General features: G+C 41.4%; 1 protein-coding gene across 6 annotated transcripts in view; it reads right to left on the minus strand.

Annotated features, from left to right (window-relative positions):
* The window catches only part of LOC125768010 (division abnormally delayed protein), a 132410-nt gene that overhangs the window by 33380 nt on the left and 73727 nt on the right, over nt 1–25303 (minus strand). For all 6 annotated transcript variants that reach the window (XM_049435112.1, XM_049435108.1, XM_049435110.1 and 3 more), the window contains exon 3: nt 5685–5846. In XM_049435112.1, the coding sequence (XP_049291069.1) occupies nt 5685–5846 (162 nt within the window). The remainder of the gene's footprint in view (nt 1–5684; nt 5847–25303) is intronic.

Here is a 25303-nt window from a genome sequence, read left to right on the forward strand (position 1 = left end):
TACCGTTAGACATCGATTTATGTTGTTTGCTTTCCTTCGTTGACATAAACATCAAGCTGTCAATGTTGGCCGCCCCTTTCGATGGGTTGGTTCAGTTTACATCGCATCGACAGCACACCAGCTGATGTCACGTCGATGATACATAGAGTCACCGGGTCGATCGATTGACTAGTGGAGATGCGTTGGAATAGAGAAATGCATGGAGAAAAAATACTATCGTTTCAAGCATAGAATAGTAATCTGCATAACGTTAACCTGGTCTCCTTTCGGTAAGGCAAAACATCATCGACGGATCGAAAAACTGCTTCGGTTCACACGTTCCGTGTACGTGTGCGTAGTTCAGCTCGTTTAGCTCGACCCATCTGATCTGATCCCATGTGCTGTGTGTGTGTGTGTGCCATCGAAATAAACGGTGGTAAATAAATTACGGCCAAATCCAGCACAGAAAACCTGCAGCTGCAGTAATTGATCACATTAATCAATGTCTTTTACGGAAAGAGAGAGACGGTTCTAGAGACTGAGCGATATACACAGAAAGAAGCCTTCGGTAAGACAAGGTTGTCGAGGGTGGTGGAAAGGACACAGGACACAGCGAAGGGGATATAGTGTGGGCGTTTGCTGCAAGTTGTGGCAAACCGGTCGATCCATCTGTCCACCAGGACAGACTGCCAATCGTGAAAAGAGAGCTGCCAACAATAGCTCCAACCATTGGTTGGCTATCAGGAAAACTTTGGTCTCGATATTCCGGTCTCGTCTAGCTCTCCCGGGCTCGGTTTTTTGGTTGTCTCCAGAGCATCTACCCTCCGTATCATGGCCACCAACATTCACACCTGAATTGTCCCGCACGGCGTACTAGCGCCGTCTAAAGCAGTGTTTGATCGATTGGACCTCCTTTCGCTTTGGCGAACGACAAGGGGGATTAGCGAGCCAGCAAACGGTTTTCTTCCTGCATTTACATTCGGATCTAATAAATTAAGCACTTAACCTTATACGGTCGTACCCGCATGTTCCCGTGCAGGTAAGGGATGGTTGTGCCTTTTAGCACGTAGGTGCCTCTGTCAAAGAGGCTTCGATAGTCATAACCGTACGTAAACGTTCCACGATTGATGAGTTATTATATGGCTATATCATAGCGATTTATTAAACGTTTGCTAGCACAAACGTTCTGTGGTTTTACATTCAAAATGTAAACAACCTTGAAGAGATGCTTCTTGAAGCTTTAAGTTTTTTTTAAAGTTAACTGGTAACTGGTATTAAAAGTAAAATAACCGGGGGTGATCCGGTGGAGTATGTGATAAATGGCGACGGTTGGAAACGACAGGACGGGAGATCAAATCCCATCCGGACCGTTCCCCAGTAGCAAGGACAGACTATCCGGCTACGTGGTAAAAATAAGTCTAGTAAGCCAGAAATGGCCGGCATGGCCTTAGAGGTCGTTAGGCCAACAAGAGAGAAAGAGCGAGAGACAGAGAGATTATATTATTTAAAACTTCTTTAAAGATATTAAAGGAGTTAAAATAAAATTAAATCAAACAGCAATACAATTATTTGGAAGAAAGGAGACGAAAGCACATGTAAGCAAGATTTCAGACTGCTTTATAACCTTTTTTTTAATTCGTCCATAGGCAGACTATTGTTTGTTTTATTGCGAGTATATTTCTATATCAAGGATAGTACATAACCTCGACTACGTTTCCATCACATTGATCCGTATTGTTCAACATTGTGCTACATGATCATCCATCGTATTAAGCGTACGTTATCAGAATTTGAATCAAAGAAATATAAACCATTATACGCAAAAGCACAAGCATTCTCTCTCTCGTGCATCACTGTAAAATCAGGAACAGTGTGTAGCAAAAAAACACTTATTTTTTATCAAAGTATTTGATTTTCTTTAATTTTGGTAAAAACGAACTACCTTTAAAAAGGATGTCATAAATTCAAATACAAATGACAACAAAATATTAACAAAAACTCGAAACACACCACATTTCCATGCATTTCCGTTAGTACTGTATTGTGTGTAAAAGTCAGTGTTCTTTTTCAACGTATAGCAAGGCGCCTGTTATCACCACGCGGAAATTCCCACCGTGTTATTCTGCCGGCAAACACAAACGCTTCCAACATTGAAGATGTCAGTTTCAACCTATCGTTCGGGCTGTACAGTGCTCAAAAGTTCGTGCTAAAATGGGATGGCTACAAAGTGTATCGCTGTTAAGGTAACGTTCATTTTATACGGCCTAAGTCCAACGTGTAGCGTGTTACCAGATACGGTTTATTTTAACGTGTTTCTCTTGGTGTAGTCTTTTCTTTATCTGCAGTGTAGTTCCTGCTCAGATAATGTGGGATCCCACAACAAGACGGTGGATAACTACCTCCAGAATAGTGAGCAAACAAGACTCAAATGTGCCATATTCATACAGAAACTTTCATTGGCCGGTGTATAAATGCCGCGAGTACATTCAAGATTACGACTGTGTATTCCACGATGTGTCTATCGATAGAAACTCTCCCGGTTTTTACTTCGGTTATGAAAATGTGACGCTGAACAACCAGAAAAGAATAACATTCAAGAACTCGACCATGAGAAAGCTATCGGAGACATTGGTAAACTCATACGGACAGATCGAGGTACTCAATCTCAGCGGCCTGCATATAGAGAAAATCGCACCGCACGCTTTTACAAATGGTTACAACATCCAGGAACTGTATATGCGCTCTAACGACATTCAGAAACTGCCTCATAATGCGTTTAGTCATATCAAATTCCTCCGTGTGCTGGTGCTGGACCGAAACTATCTTAGCAGACTGCCAATGGGCATTTTTTCCAATAATCCCAATCTTGTCGCACTGACGATCAATAATAACAATCTGGAGGAAATCAGTGACAATACCTTCCAATACACTAAAGACCTGCAGAATCTGGAACTGTCCAGCAATAAGCTTACCCACATTGACCTATCCCGCATTCCGAGCCTTCACTATGGAAATGTTAGCTTCAATCGCTTAACGACACTAGCGATTCCAGTGGAGATAGAAATACTAGACGCCTCGTACAATCAAATCAACACCGTAACGGGTCCAAACAATTACAATCTCACTCATCTCCATTTGCAACACAACAATCTAACTGAGATTACTTGGCTTATGCGCTATCCCATGCTGAATCTTGTGGATTTGTCATACAACGAGCTAGAAGAGATAACGTATAGGGACTTCAACAAAATGGTGCAACTCAAGGAACTGTATTTGTCTCACAACCGGCTGATAGCATTGAACTTCGGTACCTCGCGCATCCCAACACTCCAGATACTTGATGTACGGCACAATCATCTGCTGCAGGTGGTAAGGAACCAGAATCAGTTCGATACCTTGATGCAGCTGTATCTCGATCACAACTCAATCGTAACGCTTAAGCTCAGCTCCAACAACACACTCCAAAAACTCACACTATCGAACAACGATTGGGATTGCAGCAGTCTAGATGTACTGTTCGGAAGTGTCCGTAAATCGATTATACTTGACAGTGACCACAATTGCAAGCCAGACTACGAACTCAAGCAAAGCTTGTGCTGCAAGGTAAGCGAAAAACCGTACCTGGACCGATTGATGCATCATTTCCATGAGACAAGCATTACAGAAAAGTTACAACGTGCACGCGGACCCTGCAGCGCAAATGACACACTCACCAGCATTCAGAGTTTGACCGATTACGTGAATCAGCATGGTGGAAGTAGGCTGTTGCCATCGAACCCACAGCTTCAGGCCGAAATCAATCAACTGCAGGGCGATGTTAGTGGGCTAACATACGAACAGTCGCAGCACGAGCAATTTCTTAAAAGTATGCACACCGAGATCGACAACTATTTGCGTCGGTACAACGTGACAAAGGATGAATTGCTTCGCCCAAGCGAGAATCTGCGCAAATTGCTTGTACATCTGAAAATTCGACAAATGTTAAAGCAGCAAGCCACATACTTTTACGAATTTCAGGTCCTTAGTAGACGACAAGAAACAGAAGCAGTCGAACAGGAGAATAAAGCACTGAAGGCTAATCTCGATGCGCAGAATAGGAAGTAAAGATCAGAAAGCAACAGATGTTCTAAACCAGGGGTCTCCAAATTACGGCCCGAGAGGCCCTCCCGAGAGATCCCGAGATTGGCCCTCAGCAATGGCTATTCCACTCAAAGCGGCCCGCCATCTAAAATAATTTGCGACCGAGTACGCATTGCAGTAATTAAAGATAAGAAAACTAATTTGCAACATGTATTCAAACTATTGAGATCATATACAATATACAACGTTAGCACAGGTAACGATGCACTCAAGAGAAAGTCAAATAAATTTTCAATTCAGTTTAGTACGGGTTTTAAAAGTATTGTACTGTATCACATCTCTCTCTCTCTCTCTCTCTCTCTCTCTCTCTCTCTCTCTCTTTAATGACCTCTTTAACGACCTTTAAGGTCACGCTGGCCATTTCAAGCTTACTAGACTTATTTTTACCGCGTAGCCGGGTAGTCAGTCCTTGTTCGACTCTAGTTTTCTAGATCTTGCTCGTTTTTAATTTTGTAAATAATGCAGTATCTTATCAAACCGCGGGAATGCCCAGTGTAGTGCATCAGAAGTATAGTAACGTGTACGTTACTGTTGGTGTTCAATCATAAAAACTTTGTGCTTCCTATCAGCGTGTCTGTAATACTTCGCCTTATCGCATCCGTTTGTGTTTTCAGAAATCATTTTTACAATTGCACAAGGTCGATACGAACATTTTAAGAAACGCATGTATTAACAAAGGTAGATGCTACTGGAAGCTATAATCCGAGCTGGACAGTGTGCTTAAGCTCAGCTTCAGTATTGCACCACAACATCTCACATTATCAGTCAGAATCTGCACAAAGTGCTTAGCACATCTGAAAAATCGATCTCAGGGAAATCAAGAGCGTGGATGGTGTATATGATAAACATCGCGGATCCACACGACAGGACTGGGGATCAAATCCCATCCGGACCGTCTCCCCGTAGCAGGGACAGACTATCCGGCTACGTGGTAAAAATAAGTCTCGTGAGTCTAGAAATGGCCGGCATGACCTTAGATGTCGTTAAGCCAACAAGAGAGAGGGAGTGAGATAGAGATATAGAGAAAGAGAAAGATAGAGAGAGAGAGAGAGAGAGAGAGAGAGAAACAAAATAAATAATTATGTCCAGCCGTACACAGCACAGCTACAGTGTGCGTTTGATAGCGCTGGATGCGACAGCCTGCCTATCTGATCGGGATCAGAGCAGGGATCAGATCGATATTAGCATCCGAACGACCAACAAGCATTGTTAATAAAAGCTGTGGTTCATTTACTTAACTAAATATTTGGACGAATTTTTGCTCAGGACTTTGATGAACTTAAAGGAGTTGTCAGTCTCAGTCTGCTTCGGCTATAGATTCGGCTATAGTGCTTGTAGGAATCCTTGAATAGCAATTTGTCTAAATATAATTTAAAAAACCTTAAACTGAGATGCTCTGAGCACTATTATTCAAATGATATTCAAACAGCCAAAGTAAGTTCCTCCTGCCTAATGACTAATGAGTTAGTGTATGCGTTTGCACAATAGAAATGCTCTAGTGCGTCAAAAATTAAACAAGAACAAACTCTTTAAACTCCTAGCGTTAATTCGCAAGTACACCTTACCTTTGTACAGATTAGCCGCCGTTTCCCACTGCCCTCGCTGGCTTCGGATGTGGTGTTTGACTAGTCGTTCAAAGTTTTTCGTCGCCTTTGCCTCCAGCTGTCGTTCCGTTTCGGCATCGCAGCAAATACCGCCGCACACCGGTCCTTGGTCGCGCTCGGATCCTGCAAATGATGGAAAAAAAGAAAAAACACCTTTCACGGTTAGCGTCATGCTACTACACAAAATATGTATAAACCAATTCGGCTTTAGAACTTTACAATCGACATAATTGATGCATTTATTTAGCTTGGAAAATAATTTAATTATATCTTTGTACGCCGAGCGACAGCATGTTTGACGATAGCCATCATTACCTAATTGAGAGAGTTTTGGGAGAGTGAATTGTTTTCCGCGAAACAGAGAAACTTAAAAGACTATCATCCGCCGGGAAATTATACTCGAGCAATGTGGGGAAGGAGATCAAACTTAAGCAAAAAAAAGGATAACACGTGGCCCAACTTTTCTATCCGATTTGATTTGTTTTTTGCTTTTATTTCTCGTTTTATTTCGTTCGTCTGCGGCTGTGGCGCGATAAGGAAAAAAAACGGATGGGAGTTCTCGAGTGTGACGTAGCCGTACCTCATTAGCGTGGAAACACTTTTGCACAGATTTATTTTTCCGAAACTCATCCGACACCACTCTAATCTACCAACTGATGACTAGAGATGTGTTGGTGTAGCTACGGCTGCTGCTGCCTAACCCTCGTCCTTTCATATTGCGTTACGTAAGTAAAGGAAAACGCGAGATATGCGGCACAAGTCTTCTTACCGCCAACTTCATCCTTTACAGCAAAACAACAACAAAAAAAAACAAAAATAAATAACACAAAGAACGAAAAGTCGTGCAATAAGCGAAAGGAACAAAGTGAATACGAAAGAACAAACAAACCTCGAGGCGTCGAGTGTACGAGTTTCGCGCGCCAAAACCACCTTCAAAAGTGTGCGAATAATGGATATAAAAGGCGCGTAGATGGCATCGTCGTCGTCCCTGTCATCATCATCATCATCAGCACCAGCCTACGGTCCGCTGAAGCTTTTCCGTGCTCCAAAAACTGTGAGTAGTTTTCCCGCATCATACACGAGATGCTGTTTTTCCTTATTCGTTTTATCTCACGGCATTCGGTACGGGGACGCAAAATTTGCGCATGTCCATCGAGAATCATCCACGGTATTTTTTTTTGTTTCCTTCTGTTTCCCAAAAGGCTTTTGGTTGTACTGCTTTTTCTTTTACCTTTTTAAAACGTTTTACCTATTTGTTCATCATTTTCCATTCGCACAACATTGCGTAAGCGAATTAAATTAGGTTTCTTTTACTTCTATTTTATATCCCTTCATGATGCCATTTAGTGCTTTCGAAATTGTATCAAAAATAAGTGAAGCAGGTTGGAATAGTATTGAATTACACATCCACATCATATACTCTGGGGCTGCACACACGCGTACAGCCGCGTTGTAGTCCTTAGTTTTCTATTCATTAAATTAACTGAAAGCGTTCCGTGGCCTTCCCCACTTGGTGCAGCTTCTCGGCACACAAAAGCAGTCCAGAGCCAAACGGTGCACAAACAATGGGAAGCATAACACTCATAACAACCCGCTATCAACCATCACACCACGAGCACAACAAGCCAACAATGTTGGGGTTCGTTCATTTTAAGAGGCTTTGGGAAAAGCTTGCACGGGTTTTCCAATTTCCAGTCGGAAAGGTGGCTTGCTAAAGCCATTCTACAAAACTTCAAGCAGCACGATATCTTTGGACCCGATACGAGCGTGTAGTGGCTTCATCTAGCAAACCACCCAACCAGCCAGCCAGCCAGTTTCCTTTCGTCCCTTTTCCCCGTACATTTCACTTCAATTCAGGGTTTTCCCGGCTCGTTGACTGTGTGAAAGCGCCCCATGCACGAGTGTCCTTATTTTGTGTATGTATTTTTTTTCCCTCTCCAAGTGTGTTGTGAGAATTTCCTTACTTTTTTTTCTTCTTCCTTGCTTGGTATGTGGTTACACCTAGCATAGCGTGAAGGTTGTCACTTGCGGTGGAAGAATTCTTCGCTTTCTTTTTTTTTGTTATATTTTTCCGCCTATAACCACAGCCTCATCAGCATCATCACGGGATGGCATAGAGTGTGGAAAGAGATATGGAGAAAGGAATTACGCGTAGAAGCGTGTAATAAAGCCAAGTGGATTTGGTAACTACGGGGTTTTTGTTTGCGAATGCATTCATGGATAAGATTATGTAAGCGTATTTTTAATCCATCGCCCAGTTGGTGCGCAGTTGGTGTTAATCAGTTCGAAGTGATTTCGAAGTAAATTTTCAAATAAAGAAACTAACAACAAATAAGGAAGGAAAATTTAAAAAAATTGCAAAGAAAATCTTATTACTTCAAAATGAAATGTATCCGTATATAAATCGTCGTACTACGGGGTTGAGGAAAAACTTTTTTTCACCGAAAAAATAAATGAACAAACTTTAAAGAAAAAACTGCCTCAAAAAACCTCAAGCAACAGTTTATTTTTCCAACGATTTCACCACAAATTGTATAGCTATCCATCGAACCGAACCGGGCACACCGCTATCAAATCAAAGTGAAATAGAATCTTCTATCTGTTTTTCTTTGATTTAAGCTCGTTCGCTTTCGGCCGCTGCCTTCTAATGTTGCGCTTCATTTGATTCCGATATTTCCATCCATCCAGGGAAGAGGATAGCTGAAACAGCATCGGAAAGGTGCCCTACAACCGGCGGTACTGGGCAAGGTTTTCTTTTACGCGAAAAATGCTGTAATCGTAGAACTTCATTGAGCGCACGTGCACCATCTGCTTCCGTTTCGTGTATTGGGGGGAGTGGGGTGTGGGGGGGGGGGGGTGATGTAGGAAAATTCCTGCTACTTTCACCGGGCCTATATCCAACGCCAGGAAAATGGTGGATTGGTGTACTATTTCCGCCGTTCTCTTTTTGTTTTATTTCTTTTAGCAAGGTTTTATTTTTCTCCAATTTTTCATTCATTCATTTGTGAGAATGTGAAGGAAATAGAAAAAAAACGGAAAATACACACTTACACACAGACGGATAGATGAAGAAATTTATCCGGTTCGCTAAAGTTGAGGATACGAATTTTTTCCTCATTCATTTCAACTCGCACGATATCCGGAGCAGCCAAGGAGGAGGGGAATGGGGCGGAAAAATTTCCACCGCAGAAAGTGCAGAAATCCAACGAACAGTAGACGCACACGGTCGGCGGCTGTCAGGAAATGGAATTGTCATTTTATTTCACATTGCTCCAATTTCCTGCCATTGTACCAAGGGTTTTTTCCGTTCCCTTGTTACCGGCTGTTCCGCAGGTTCGGTGGTGTGTGCGAGTTTCAGGCGAACCCAATCTAATGGCTTTCACCACTACCAGGAACCGGGGCGAAAAGCACATGCGATGATGTTTGGCCAAATGTCTGACATTATTGGCCGGCACAGCATACGTATCTGCCAGCGTACCACTTATGGGCAAACACACACCAAGGGAGCAAGGGAGTGAAGAATGCACACGAGCTGAGCGAGTGATGAAGGGTAGCGAGTAAGAGTGAAGGTAATGGTGTGATGCTTTTAATGCAGAAGGCACCAGGGAAAATGGTTTTACATATTCATAATGGAAAATTTAATTTTAATTTTCTGAAAAATTCTCCCCGCCGCTCCGGTTTTTCAAACGAGATGATGAGCCGAAGCACGAACAGACAAACGTTCTGTCGGGTTGGTGAAGGAGAAACGATGCTTGATGCTTGCGGCTGTTGGGGGGTAAGCTTGTTAGGAGTTTTCTGAACTCGACCCGAACTCAATTTCCAAACCAAGTGATTGATGGTGGTACATCCTGGGACCGTGGGACCGAGAACATCTCGGGATAGCGGATGCTTTGACGATGTCCGATCGATCCGGATGATGCTTTTCAATCTGTTTGCGTGAAGCAGCATGATGGATTGGCTGTTGTGGGAGAGTATTTCAATTAGCTTCAGTCACCTATCGATCGCAAATTTTTCACACACATATCAGCTTCATACACGCCGAAGCGGTTGAAAGACCAGGCGTCTCCATGTGGAGTAAACATATTTAAGCAACACTTAAATTGGATTTCCTTAAATTGCTTGCTCGTTGTGCTGTTAGTGCAAAATGTCATAAATATACCACTATTGAAGGTCGGTTGTACCAATATGTACAGTGTACCAATTTCGAGGACATTATACGTATTGCTTCAAAATGTGTCACTGTTACGAAACTCCATAAATCATAAATATGCAACCATCCCGTAACATGTGCCCCAGTGCTCGATACAGCTGTTTGCCCCCACATGATGAACTCTCGCCTACGGCAATATATCCAAAAAGCAAAAAGGGAAAAAAAGATCATTTCCCGAAATCGCAACCAAACACAACAACCTATCTCGGGAGACCCATTTGACCATGAAGCAATACGAAACGAATTGCTTTCGTATGTGGTTTTGCAGGCACAGGAAGAAGGAAGGACACTATCCTCCACCTGACGAAACATGATGTAGTATCCCCTAGGGGTGGATGAAGGTAAAATGTTTCCTTCTGTCTCCATCTACCTTCAACCAACCATTCCCCCGTATGGATGTGTGCCACCTGCAATGAGCGATGATACGTTGATTAGAATCGAATGTGCATCACACCGGAACCGGTTGCCAAAATGCGATCATCTCTTAGACCACTTCCACCAGTCCCTGGAAGTTGGAAGTAGAGCTATTGCATGCAAAGCACATTACATCTAGAACCTTCCGGCGTAGGAATTGGCAATCGTGTGCATATATTTCCGGCCTAACGACATTCCGCATGGTCGCATCGCAATAGAACAACATGGGTCGGAAAAATAGGTCACTGGAAAAAAATTATAACTATCACCATTCGGTAGTGGTGGAAGAAAAGAAAGAAAAACAAAAAAAAAGCGACACCCGGGACACCGTTTCCCTACCGGGGTGCCATTATAAATTTGGTTTGTGGTAGGGGTTTTTGTTGTTTCTTTTTTTGTTCTTCCCACTTATTTTTGGGGTGTTGGCCATGACCGTAGAGAGAAAACCGATTTGTTATGGGAAATGCCGTGTTATCGGCCTTGTATTTCACTTCCGCACACCAGCAAAAGTACACACACACACACACACATGTGGAGAGATAGCACATGGCCTTCATGGCGCCATAATGGAGTTTGCAATTTGTGCCCGGATGGTGTATTCATTCTGGATACCGCCTGGTGGGCAATCTTTGCCAGAACCGAAACGTTTGTCAAATGGGTTTGTACATTCGGGTGGGGCCTGGAATTAGAAAATCATTTCTGGCTTTTACCGGTGCTGGTTTTTTTTTACTTCAAAACGGAAAGGGCTGGACCAACGCCATAAGACAGCTGTGGGTCGAATTTGTAGCCGAAGCCAAAGGTCGATCGTTTCCGATTCGTTTCAGTACATCTTCCGGGGAGGAGTCCTTTCGGGTTTGGGCAATTCATTCCTGTACCCCCGGAACGTGTGTATTGGCACGAAAGATTGATAGTCCTACTGGAAGCAAGGGAAATCCCGAAGAATTCAGAATTTATCTGGCAGCTGTATCAACGCCTAACGTGAGTCTTCTTTGCTGTCCAAAAATTGGAGCTTTATCGATGAAACTGCCTAATCCCGGTTCTGTAACCACTCGCACAGCTCCAGCTCCAGAATCTTCGCAACTCATTCATCATTTTTTTTTACACTTTCTTCCATGCGACAGCTCAATCTTCGGCTTCTTTTCCGAACGAAAATCCCCTTTTGATCTTCGCCCGAACGTAAAGCACTAAAGGACGTGTTGTAAATGAAGCAGAAATGGTTGGAAATCCTTTCCCAATCCTATTGCTGCTTGTGTGTTGTACTGCTTCTTGGGGTTTCCAATTCACTGAGCTGCCCACAGATTGAGTAGGGATTACTGTGTGTGTGTGTTCTATGGAAAGGAGATGGATCATTTTACTTAAACTTTTTCTACTCTTTCTACTACCAACTTTTTTTTGTCTTGGACCCAGTTTTGCTCAGGCCTAATGGAGCAGGAAAGTTTTTCAAGCTTGAACTCATCTCGAACCGGGGACCATCACTTTTTGGTACCGTAAAATTGGTACCTTCTTGGTCCATCGTGGTAGGACAAATTTTCCCAAGTCCTTCCTTCAACGATGGTTTGGTTTTATTTTTACAAATTTCAACGCCTTAAGCACCTAAGCTTCTGATGGTGTACAACTGTTACAGTGTGTTTTTTTTGTTTTACTTCTTGCTTTGCTCATAAGATGAAAAATTGAACGTTGTGTTTTCCATCTCCATACTGGGAAGTAAATAAAGTGTAACAACCAAAAAACGAGAGTTTTACTCCGGAATAACAGCAAGTGGTTTGGAGTGGTTCTTTAATAAAATCGTCCCTTTGACCAGAGTGGCGTTTTTAGGCGTTTTGTTTTCATTCGTTTTTTTCCCTTTTTGGTGATTTAAACTAAAACAAGAAGAAACATTTGACGTCTATGGGAGTTGGGAGCAATATTTTAAGCACAGCTACGTCCAAAAACAGCATAAACTTTTTCCTTGCCGACCAAGCGCGGTATGTTACCAAGCAGCATGTGGTCGTTATTGAAGTGGAAAAAAAGTTTCACTGATTAAAACGCTTCAAGCACTTCTGCTAAAGTTAGGAATGGTCAAGAACGCTAGTAAAATTGGACGAAACTTTTAAGATAGCGGAAAAAGATGAAATCTGTTTTTTATGTTTATATGAAAATAGAATTGAGGTTTTGCGAGAACAAAAACAAAACACCTACACACATTTTATAAATCTTGTTTGAATTCGATAGCATTTGTTCGATATTAGATTTCTGGCAAGCAAAAAAACCGGTTAGAAAACCCGACATAAAAGAAGCCAAATCATCAACCAAAGCTAATGGAAGCTAACAAGCGTGATTTGATGATGACAATCGGAGTTGTCAGGCCCCAAAAACCTGCAGATATGTTTGACATCGGAATCTTGGCAGCATTTATCGTTGCATTCGGAAGCCCACTTTAAACACATTGGAACGGATATAATGGAGCTGCTTTTCATAGCCAGTGACAATCGAGACGTTTGTCATCTCCTTCTTTCTGGATCACTTTCCAGCTGAAAGCACTTTGCCAACGAGAGGGGATTTTTTGTTGTTGTTTTAAGCTATCCTTTAAATCGTCAGTTTGGCACGGTGGAAAAAAACTGAGTGGTTGAAAGAAAACCGCATTCCATTCAAACGATGAATGCATCTGAGTTTGAGTTGACGCTTAAACGATGGGAATGATTGTAGATGTGACATTGCTTTCCTAAGCATGATGCTAGACCGAGATGTACGTATCGTATCAAGCTCATTTTGTAAGCAAAAGACAAACCAAAGTTTGATCGCAATCTTGTATTAGTATTCTAGAATGAAAGGACATTAATAGTGAAAGAACTGGTTAAAATAGATAATGACAGGGAATCAGTCTATTAAGATATTTTTGTTGAAAAATGATCCCAATAAAAAATGCACACCCAAAAATAAAGAAAAGTTAGTAGACGCTTATATCCTACAAGTCTCATCAAAGGTAGACTAATGCATTAATAAATGCCCTTTTAAATTTAGTCACTATTAAGCGCTCCATAATGTTGTTTAAAGTCATCAAACAAAGGAGCAGCAATCATTCTCCAAGGGACTGCCACTAGTTCGTATCCAAAACTAAGCACACAAACCTAAATCATACCACTTGCGGTTAACTTTTCCATCTCGTTCCCTTGCTCAAAGCAAAGCCGTGCAGACGAATCCTTCCCGGAGTATTCAAATGATGGCATCAGTTTCCAAGTACCCATTTTCTCTCACAGCTCCCCACAGTGGGATGGGACAAAGCACACGGGAGAAATGATGCACAAGAAACCATTCAGTGAAAGCATCATTTCATCCCTGGGCTATTTTTAGAAGAAGGAAAGGAAACGTTCGTACCCCACCCAAAATCCTCCGAGGCCCCGAGGAGGTTAGTTTGAGTTCGAGCTGCGGTGAACTCACTTGACAGAAAATGGTAATCAAATTATGTGCTTCAAGTGATGCTTTCTAAAACAAATGGCTGTACAGCGGTACAGTAAAAACAACAGCCTAACTTTGACTTCGTGTGGCCGCTGGATGACAGCAAAGCCGGTGCGTGGTAAGTGGTTTTGGAAAATCAACCATACGTCTGACGACACAAAGGCGATGCTTTATTGAGCGCAAACTAAACTTCGACTAGTAAGTTTGCGAAACCGACCGTGTAATATCGTTTTATCACCTGAAGCATTTGCATATTTGCCAGTGTTTTCAGTTCGGTTGTACAATTATTATGATTTTAAAAATCTGAAACAATATTTCGGCCTCTAGCAGCATGGTTTGTAATTCCATCTAATCTTAAATATGATATTTTCAAAATATAATACAAAACTGTGAAAGGTCATGAATCATAATCGCCGCGCAGAAACGTTGAAGTCATTTGTCGTGCTAAACGTTTGAAATTCAACCAACCTAACTAACGACTCACTTGTTCCTACCACATGTCTCTGAAACACTATTTGTAGGTTGTCGGAAGTTACTGCCATATTTTGCACCATTTTTCCTTTTTTGGATTTGAATGCAAAAAAAAAAAATATCCAAAGATCTTCTACTTTACTTGGTAGCGTACAAGTAACATACAAGTCCACCCTACCAACAAGCAAAAGGTCCTTTCTTACACTCTTTATACGGTATAGTATCGGGCTTTATGCCATCAGTGCAGCTGTCCCAAAAGCAATCCTGTAACATATCTGTAGGAAACAGTTACATCCAAAGCACTCACATCCGGTGCATTACATCGTCTGCAAAGAATGGTCGTATACTTCACTTACTTCCTTAATGCCATCGGTGTGAAAAATGGTTTACTGGTGCCAACAAAAAATGGATATATTTTTCACCTTTTTTTAGATTGTAAAATAAATTGTACAACCTTTTTCGTTACACTTTATTTTGCAACATTATTAATTTTTTTTATTTATTTTTTTTATTCTTGTAGAACGGTTTGGCCGTTGGTTAATTTTTTTTTATGTTATGAAAGGAAAACTACACAAAAAGCTGCCATATTTGGAAAATTTTGCCTCCTTTTATATGCAAAATATTTTCACATACAGAAACTAGATTCGAAAACAATGAACCACTGTAGAGTAAAAATATCTATAAAAAAAGGTTTTCCTATCGCATCTTACCAATTCACCATTAGTCATGCTGCTTTGGTCCAGACGACGCTTCTCAACCTGACAATTACTTAATCTCTCAAGCACCATTCTAAAAAAAAAGAAGTTAATTCTACAACGCGTAAAACAATCCTGTTTTTTGTACCTTACACTAGTGAAAGTTTCGCGCTCACAGTAATTCCAAATGTGGTTGACCAAAATTGTCCCTGCTTAGAAAAACTAAGAGAAGCTCTCAACGAATTTAACAGCCACCAAAGAAAAAAAAGGCTGGCTATATTTTCCAGTATGGATTACTGTCCTTCACCAACTTGCCAGGCGATGGTGATACAAACTGACTGTAATTTATTAAAGCATAAGACTTAAGCCTGTCGCTACAAAATACACCCCAGGCAGACGACAGTTCCCTTCTCTTCAGCAAAAAAAGGATAAGCGCCTGAAAGGCCCTCGGTAGCGATGTGTGAAGAATAAAATCGTAAAATATATTAAACAAATGACAGAAAAAGTAGACCATTTCCCACCCATATCACCCGGGGGGCACTGCCGGCCGAATCGCACAGGGAGCCAAAATGACAAATGGTGCTCCCTGCATCGGCTGGTGAGAGAAACGGCGTCCAACAAAAAGCTTCAGTACGTTTTTTTTTTGGTATTTCTTGGACAGGAATTTTATGGGTTCTCCGTGAACTCAAACCAGAGCACGCTAAAGGACGATCGGTCGCTTCCTTCCACTTGCTCGAAACTCGATTGTCCCATGGAAAGAAGAAAGGGGAGCGCAAAAAAAGAGACAAAATAGTATCCCACAGTAAAGCAATCTTCACGAAATGCCGTGGTTGTAGTCTGCGAGAGTTCCAGACTACGACGCTTGGACGCTTCCGGTACCCCGCTGTTGCAGTCTTTCGGCAAAAAAAAACCGGAAGAAGGGCAAGGAAGTCTGCCGCAGAAGGCACAAGGCGGGGAGAATTTATGACGCTTTCATCGTTACTAGAAGCACTGCATTCAGTTCCGTTTCCGTTTGCCGGAGGCGGCAATTGCTACACTCTGTTGAAGTTAGCGAATGTATCAGAAGTCCTTTAAAAACGATAACACGGAACGGTGGCAGCAGCCACATTCCATCTATTTTGCATGGTACGCGCTCATTCGCAATATTCATATACATTAAAGCAATAGGAAGTGCAGAATGGGTAGTGGAAAATGGCAACGGTTCCGTCTTGCTACGGTTGGCAGGAGATGGTTTTCAAAATGCTGATTGCCTTTGCCGATGGGTGTTCGTTCAAGAGGCAGGCTCTTGATTACAGTTTAATGTACTTCCTTAGGAACGTTTGCGGCGTTGGGACACCGTTATACTCACAGGCGGTATTTCGTATGACACTTGAAAAACGAACAATTGCATCATATAAGAGATATTCGATAACAATCTAGAGTTACCCATCAGGATGTCAGTGGATGTCATATGTACTCAGCAGTTGTGCATTACCTAGAAAAGAAACAAATTAAAATCGAATATTAGTATATTGTACAGCGAAACTTAAAATTAAGGATATTCATAAGTTATACTACTAAGACAAGAGTCCCAAAACAAAGCACGACGATAAAAGTCCTTAATCGCTACCTTAAGCTCCCTTGCGGTAGCTTTGCAACCAACTGGAAAGGTTTAAGAAACTTCATGAATGTAAATTTACTCCTCATGTGGTGCATCTTTCCAGTAATAAATCATTGATCAACACCGCTTGATAGAACACAACCGAAAGAGTGAAGTAAGCGGTACCAGTGTTGAAACTTTATACTGCAACTTTTACTCATTCTATGTACATTGTCTGTAAGGCAAACGCTCTGCACCAAACACCGTAAGTTAACAACCGGTAGTTCCTCCAAAAGCAACAGATTAATGCCTGGTTGGTTAGCTTTTCTCGTGTGTGTATATCGATGAGTTTTCCTTCAGTTTAAAGGCTGGGGAAGTATTATAGGAAAATCCGCTTTTCGTCCCGAAATACACTAGAACGTATGGAGATGCTTAATGCTCCCTTGCATGGCACAACAGTATCAAACCAGACGCGTAAGCATACCCAGAGTATGAAGTTAATTATTTTGATGCACTTCACAACATGGCGTGCCTGGCGCCATACGAACGGGATGTTCTATTGAAGGTGCCGGTACTTGTCATCTTGTCACCAGCGTGCATTGTGTAGCCTGTTTTAGCTGCTGCAGGAAGGCAAGCGATAAAGGTGTGTGCGGCAGAGAGAGAAATGCTGAAGGAAGGCTTTGGGACTTTCAGGTCCACAAACGAAGCTCCTTTTCACCGTCTTCTTCCTCCACCGAGAGAGAAGTTCTCCGATGCACCGGTAGTGATAAAGCTCGATGACATGCTGTTACAACAACGGGCAATTATCTTCAATCTACTCGTCAAATTGAAAATTGATGTGGCGTGGAGCTTATCGCATCGGTGCACTGTGAAGCTACAAGTGAGCAAACCTTGGCTGAGTTGTTGAGTGTCGTCGCAAAATAGAATTTTCTCCCAACGTTTTTAAACGGAATGGTAGAATTTTTAGATTATTAACTACGCTAAAAGTAGTGGTAGGAACTCCGGAATGGATTCATGAATTCACTCCGAATCCGACGTATAAAAACCGGACTTATCTCCAGAAAAAATGCGGAGTTGAGTCCGGATTACTTCAGAGTTGACTCCGGATTACTCTGCAGTTGACTATTGGATTACTCCGAAGTTGATTACTACGAAGTTGACTCTGGATTACTCCGGAGTTGACTCTGGATTACTTCGGCGAAATCTCCGATTTTAACTCCGGATTTAACTTCGGTTGGTGGGCGGGCACGGTTAGTCGAACTATTTTACAAGCTCTTAAATTACTTTTCCAACTCAATGCAAGAACTCCCGGAAAATTGAGGATATACCCATCACTTCTTAAAAGAATGTTTCAATGTCAACTTCCTGCAACAAATGACGCTACAAACCATAATAAATGTAAAGCATTTAATTGCCACGATGTCCTTCTATTTTTAAAACCCTAATTTACTTGCTACATGCAAACCGAAGTTGGTCACACAAAAACGATGGGATTAAAGCTGTCCACAAAGATCACTGCACTTCGCGACAACCGAATTTACGAATTTAGGCCAACGATAATCAGTCATCGTTAAGTGCAACTTTTAGTACCGCTTTCCATCGCCCGAAGGAAAGCGCAAAAGCACGAAACCAGCTGATGCAAAGTGTGCCGGAATTGCAATCATCGTCGCGGTCGGAAACCAGTGCCCTGAGGCGAAAATTGAAAATTGATAGCATTTTGCCCGTCTACCGGCATATTCAACCCATTAGTGGGTTCGTATTTCAAATGGCAAAAGAGGATGCCAGCGGATACCAATGTGTGGAGGTACGAGATTGCCAGCAAAGGCATCTTCTTCCAGCAGACGGAAGATTGGCTGAAGTGCAACGACAATCGTGTACTTCTGCCCAAGGTTCCATTTCAACCGCACCGTTCTACATTCAGCTGCTTTAGCATTATCGCTCTATACGAAGAACATAGTGCTTGTGCATCCAGCGTATGTGTATGCTTTTGAGGTTTTTGGTGCGGCTTGTGAACATGTTTGCGCTGGCTATTTATTTGCGGTAAACGCATTCCCTTTGCTGGACCTTTTGCACATAAAAGCACGCATTAATATTTTTTTGCCAGAAACGCTTAATACCAGCTAAACCGTGCTTCACCGCTAAACCAAAAGCGCTTGTGGAAAAAAGCATGGGAAAACTCCTTTTATCGCTACTTTGGTCTTAGACCAAAAAAAAAAAAGAAAAACAAACAAACCAACAACACAAAAATAAAAACCACGCTCCAGGCTTTCGGTGCCGTTATGACACGGTATGAAGTGTTTGTGCATACATGAAAGAGGTTGCACATGCTGTTGTTGTTGGTGCGCCAACGAATACACCCGTAGGCGAAATGCATCTTTGCAGCAGGACAACGGTGACAAAAACCGCAAAAAGAACGTAAAACATTCACCACAACATGGCGGTTTTGTTGGATGTGTTGTGGTGTCCACAATGATTTAAGGTAATCGTCTAAGGAAGCAACAGTCAATCAGACAGTTTAAAAATATCGCATATTTTCGTTAAAAATTAAATATGTTCTGATTTTATGGATTACATGTGGCTTCCGAGAATCGCGGTCTTTTTTATTTGATATACAAAAAGTCGCTGATGGGGCGGTGGAGTATTTGATAAATGGCGCAGGTTCGAAACGAAAGAACCGGGATCAAATCCCATCCGGACCGTCCCCCAGTAGCATGGACTAAATATCTCAGCTTTCTGTGTGGCCTGTAAGGCCGTTAATCCAAGAAGAAGACGAAGAAGAAGTAGAAGATATTTGACAGCTCAGTGAGTTGTCAAAATTTACTGTCAAAACGCTTTGTAAAATAAATGACAGGAGTTTGATACAGCTTCCATTTTATTATAAAGCGTTTTAATAGTAAATAAAATATCTGTATTATGTCTTTCCTTCTTCCTCCGTTAAAATAGGCTTAAAAGGAATGCAAATGTTGTGATCAACGGAAGGACAAAGCTACTTTAAAAACGACTTAATTATATACTTCCCAAAACAGCAAACTTCAATAATCTCACTATAAATCACATTCGCAATTAGAACTAATTGCATAACCACCACGCAACCCAACACAGAAGTGAATTAATTAAATTGATCCTGTCGATAGCAGAATTAAACCATAAAGCTCCAATTGCCGTTCCACATTTTCCAGCAAAGAGGTCATTTCTGACCTCCTGAAAAAGCTGACCAAAAAAGGAGTCAAAATTATTACACTTTACATTGATTGATTACCGTCAGCCGCCTCGGTAGAGAGCAGTAAGTAAGCCAAGCAACAAAAAAAAATCATTGAAGCCTGATCCCATCGTAGTTGGCGGTGGTTACGATGAGAGCTAGTGGTACGCAAACAACAGTAAATAACAGTGCGTTCCATAAATGGGCACCAAGAGGTTACTGGCTCGAAAGGGTGCTTTAAGAGAAGAGGAGAAGATGAAAATGAAGTTGAATAAATAAAACAAAAAAAAAAATGGTACGGATGAGAAGAAGTAGAGCGTACGCAACAACAGCAACCTTCGCAAGGCTCTCGATTAATTCCCACCGGGTGGGTTTTGCCAATGGTCGTTAATTTACGTATCGCAACACGTGTACTGCCCTGTGTATACACCTCCCATTTACCGACGCTTCTCCATTGATGTTGATTTAATTTTTGTTTTCTTTTTTTTATATATGGGTTTTACCTTTTTGCTTTCATTCGCAGATGTAGTGGACACCTTGTCGATCGATTCGAAGGCTGGGACGAATATTAGCCTCTTTATTTTGCTAAATTTAGCCTCCGATTCACACCAATTGCCCATGTGCTACCTACGCTACCATGGCTGAAGAGCTTTAACCTCTTGAACCGTTTTTTTTTTGCCATGTCGTGTCGCTTCCGAAACCCTTCTCGCATACGGCGGTTCCTTCGGCAATGTAATCGTTCCAAATTATTGCGATTGCAACACGGATTTGCAGTCGACGAACGCAAGTACCACCAGCAACATACACCCCGACAACGCCGGCCACAACAAAAAAGGTAAGCGAACGAATATCGAAAAAAACTAACAAATGTTTCTTTGACGTTGATTTTCCGCCTCAAGGGATGCGTTTTGGGCATAGCTAGGGCGTTAGGTGTTGCATTTGCATCGCCTCTAGTACAATGCCATACCCGACAGCAACATTTTGTGCCGGGAATGCTATCGAAACGGCTCCGAATGGAACACCTGGACACATTTTTGGGGAGGGATCAAACAGCCCGATCGAGACGTATCCTCTCGGAAACCGTTCCAGGGGTGATTTCTTCTGACGCATACACGTCCACATTTAACCCCGCTTGCAAGTGTTGCTCCGGTTGCGTTGGCCACGTGTATGTTATCCCGCACACGTTTGTTTTGTTTGCTGACCCCTTTTGGATGTGAAACATTTTCTCTTTCTTTACGCGTGTTGAACTGCTTTCGTTCTTCTTTTTTTTTGCTACATACGGTCGTAGTGAAGGAGAAAACAAAACCCTTTCCCACAAAAAAAACAACATGTGCACGCATGTTTCAGGAAGAATTGCGAACGAAAGGAGCAACATGAATTGTTCGCATGCCGCAAGCGAAACTATGTCGATTGGGTTGGCAAAAACTACTTTAGTGATTTGTTTCCTTTTTGCTTCTTGTTGTTGTCTGGCCCTCTTACTTCACTGTGTGCAATGTTTATTATTCTGACTCAATTTGTATGCAGATTGGATACACAAAATGGGAAATAAATAAAAGGGGCACACGGATCAATACACGCGTACATACTGTAAATGCACTGTGCATAATGCAATATCTAGGGAAATAAAGGTGGATGGGATCACAGTTTTGTGGCGTATTTGACTCAGGCATCTTGGCACAGTGACAGCTTTAAAAATACGAGTGACATTGAACGAATTATGAGAAGTTGGTTTGATTTTCTGTCATTGAAACTTGAGTGTTGGATGAATCTGAATCAGATTCATGAATCTGAACGAATCTTTGAACTGAATGGTCGAACTTTGCTCACCTTTGCTACATACAAAGAAAATTCGCAGAAAGTAAAAAATGGAGCAGGAATTGTATCGTGTAGTTGAGTCTAATGAATGACTCGGAATCTCTATCCTGAAGATTAATGAATCCTCATTAAATTATGAATCCCTTGAGTTTCGGGACAGGCGAAATATTTAAGTGGTTAATCCTCCAGCTCTCGGTCTGCACTTTTGAAATAAGTCCACCACCACAGTCTCCCCGGACAGCTGTTTTAAATTTATTTGTTAACAGCGAACAATAAAAGATTCATGAATCTTTCAGGATTCATTTTACTTTATGAAAATTGATTAATATTTTGGAAGTCGGCTGATGATTTGAATGACTCTTCACTGAAGATTCCTATGAATGGCTCTTTTCAAATATTTTGGTAGTCGGGTCATGATTTGAATGACTATTTACTGAAGATTCATATGAATGACTCTTTTCAAAAGTTTCAAAAAGCAAAACACTATTTAAAACTTCGACATTTTAAAAAAAGTAATCTCTTTGACACGATTTGAAATTCCTCCTAGCTTTAAAATTGATTTCTTTTGTCTCATTGAAAAGTGGGATAATTTTTTAATTTCTTAAAGGAAGGATTATTCATATGGCGGATGACTTTAATATTAATCGTATAGCAATTACCACATTTCAGGGACATGTAATACCCATATTTGTTTGACACATCAAACAAATGCACCCAAAGGGGTTTGCCTATCAAAAGCATGAAAAAGAATTCAATGAATGGAATATGAATATTCAGCAAACAGATCATGTACGATGCACGAGATATAACAAACAGATCCCCATCCCCCGTGTCACGGGGATGCGGCTCTTTCTTCACGGGTTTTGCTTTCTAATCATTATGCAAATATATTTGAAGCATCAATCAAACAGAACGAAGCGCCCTAATTAAACATTACCAGCGTTAGCAAGCGCTAATTAAATGCTGTTTAACTTGATGTCCTTATCGAAGTGTACACACACAGACCCAACCGTGTTATGGTGGTCTTAAATTCTCTTGCCCGCCCGCTTTCTGGAGTTTCAGTTTTCTTTCCTGCCTCTTTACAAACAGCCCGAAGTGAAGATGTCTCGAGCGACTGCCAACCATTCCCGTAGCAAGTAAAGCGTAGAAAAATGTCAAACAGAAATGGTAGGCTTAGCAGTAACTCTCACCATCCCCACCCGGAGGACATCCAAACCAGATCCCGTTGGCAATATGGTGGCGCTAGGGAAAGATGGAAAGACCAGACACCAGACTCGCGACATGAAATTCGCATTTGTGTGCATCGTTACAGCTCGGTACCCGGGTGTGTGTTTTGTCGTAGAATAGACCACTCGCGATGCTGTTTCGCGACTCATCGCATCGATCGATAGCCGTACTAAGTGCTTTGGTAGCTGATGATGGATAGGGCGACCGTGCGGTTGTGCCGCATTTGTGGAAGAGTTCGATCTGTCCAGCGTAGGATGGACGTAATTAAGCTAATGGAAAATCCGTCCTGTTACAGACAGCACTCCGTCTCGGTGGTTCTTGTAAAAGCTAGACAGCTAACCAGGATGGGTGCCATATTTACTCTTCATAACGGACTGTGGAGGAAGCTAGCTCGGAAGTCTTATAGCGGTAACGGCCTTATACACCATTCAAGTACAATTTGCACGCAGTTTTTTTTCTAGAATCTTTTTGTACATTTCCGCACGTGGATTATTTAATTCATAAAGTTACTAAAACTTGTTATAATCTGTTTTTTTTTCTCCCCGCTTCACCCGTGTGGGATGATACAATCATCAAACTTTGATCTCGAACCAGTGTTCCGACGTAAAAGTAAGCACAAACATATGCACAGCCTCGTCCCACCATAAAATTCCCTTTCCTACCACTGTTGTCATACCCGTGTGTATTGGGAGGCTCGCTGCCATTGAGCATGATTTTCGACCACTGTATGGCAAACATTATTCTGTACACGATGGCACAAATATGTGCTTTGGAAGCAAATAGGATCGGAAATCGAACTGCAATATCCATAACCACTCATCGTGATTTCTGCTCCAATCCGTCTTGAATTACTCTTTTCACTTGTTCCATGTTTGTTTATGTGTGTGTGAGTGTACTGTGGCTATGTTTATTTATTTTCCCTTTTTCGAACCCGACTCGTATCTATAGAACTAGGAACGAATGGTAGAGAGATGTGTTCGGCTGTCGCGTGCTTTTGCACTGCAGTTTCTGTGCAAAATCATAGCTCTGGCTTCAGCTGCTTCAGCTATAGCTCGTACGTTGTGGACGGCACAAACATGAGACATGAATGCGTAAAATGGTATGCAAATCGTTTCGATGCGTTCTTACGAAACAAAAGGGCATTTGAGAAGGGGAAAAAAGAAGTTTTTAGAAATAAAGAGTGAGTCACAGAGTGGTTCAATTCAGAATTCAAATAAAAAATTAAATACACTTTTTAAGAACATTTACCACACAATCTAATAAATAATTCATTTTTGTAATCAAACTATTAACGAAAAAGCACTATTTATTTTATTCATTTTATTTTATTATTTATTTATTACGGCCATCAGCTGTATTATCTCCCTCAAAAGGCTGCAATGTTCAAAATAGCAACAAAAGAATTATTTTTATTTTAATTTATCACCCGAAATCCCAAGAATCTACTTTATTTTCATGTTTAATTCTATATTAAACGTATTTGAAGTGATGCTTCATTCCGTACGAATTATTCAAGCTGTCTACAGCATTGTCCCTGACACTCAATTATTAATATTAAATTTAAATTCCACGAACGTCGCATCAACGTTTTTCGAACAGAACAGAACAGAAAGATAAAAAACAATTTTATTTGTTTGAAATTCGAGCCGAATAAAAGGAAAGAATAAAACAAGCAACACACATCCGGGGCACATCTTCAGTCACAACGACAACGTCATACAGCAAAAATGAAAATTAAAGCTTTCCGTTCCGTTGTACAATTCGCAAATCCTACGCATTAAAACGCACGAACAAAAACAAGGATAACGCACAGCCATGTGAATCATTCAATGTGTGTTTTTTTTTGTTTTTGTTTGCTGTTTTTTGAGCAGCATTTACACCGAGAGGCACAGAACCAATTGAACTACGCACCACGCGTTTCATTTCGGCAAAACGGTGAAGAGTAAAACAAACTGAACGCGTGTGTGGCACACCAGATGGGTGAAATGGAATTTTTTTTTATTCAGCAAAAGGGATGTATGTAAATTCCATTTCCGTTTTTTCATCCTCCAAAACTTTTTCTTCCCTTTCGGCAATAGGAGAAAAAAGCGGCGATATAAATCGACAGTATTTCACTTTATTTGGGCAATGTTTTTTGCTGTTCTTTACAAACGCCCATCGCACATTGGCTTTTTCCCCCGTGCCGGCAGAGGGATTCCGTTGCACGATGTACAGATTTAAGGCAAATTAAACATTAATGAGTTTTGTGGGTACATGTTTGATTGAGAAGATGAGTAAAATCACACAAAGTTAAGTAAACATGCGTACGTATAGGATACGGCACGGTTCGATAAAAAAGTCGGGACAAGATGTGGGTTTTATGTTGCGACAGCCAAATATCAATTATACTGGCAATAAAACACTACCAAGCTCATTGGCAAATGGGTTTCATTACGCGTTTTGTATGAATGTAACTCTGCAATGTAACAAGCAATCTGATCTGATGTTTTTTTTAATAATTTAAAAATGCTTCAAATTAATTAATTCAAAGTGTAAAAG

Source organism: Anopheles funestus, chromosome 3RL (genome assembly GCF_943734845.2).
Source record: "Anopheles funestus chromosome 3RL, idAnoFuneDA-416_04, whole genome shotgun sequence".
In the NCBI taxonomy this organism is placed as follows: domain Eukaryota; kingdom Metazoa; phylum Arthropoda; class Insecta; order Diptera; family Culicidae; genus Anopheles; species Anopheles funestus.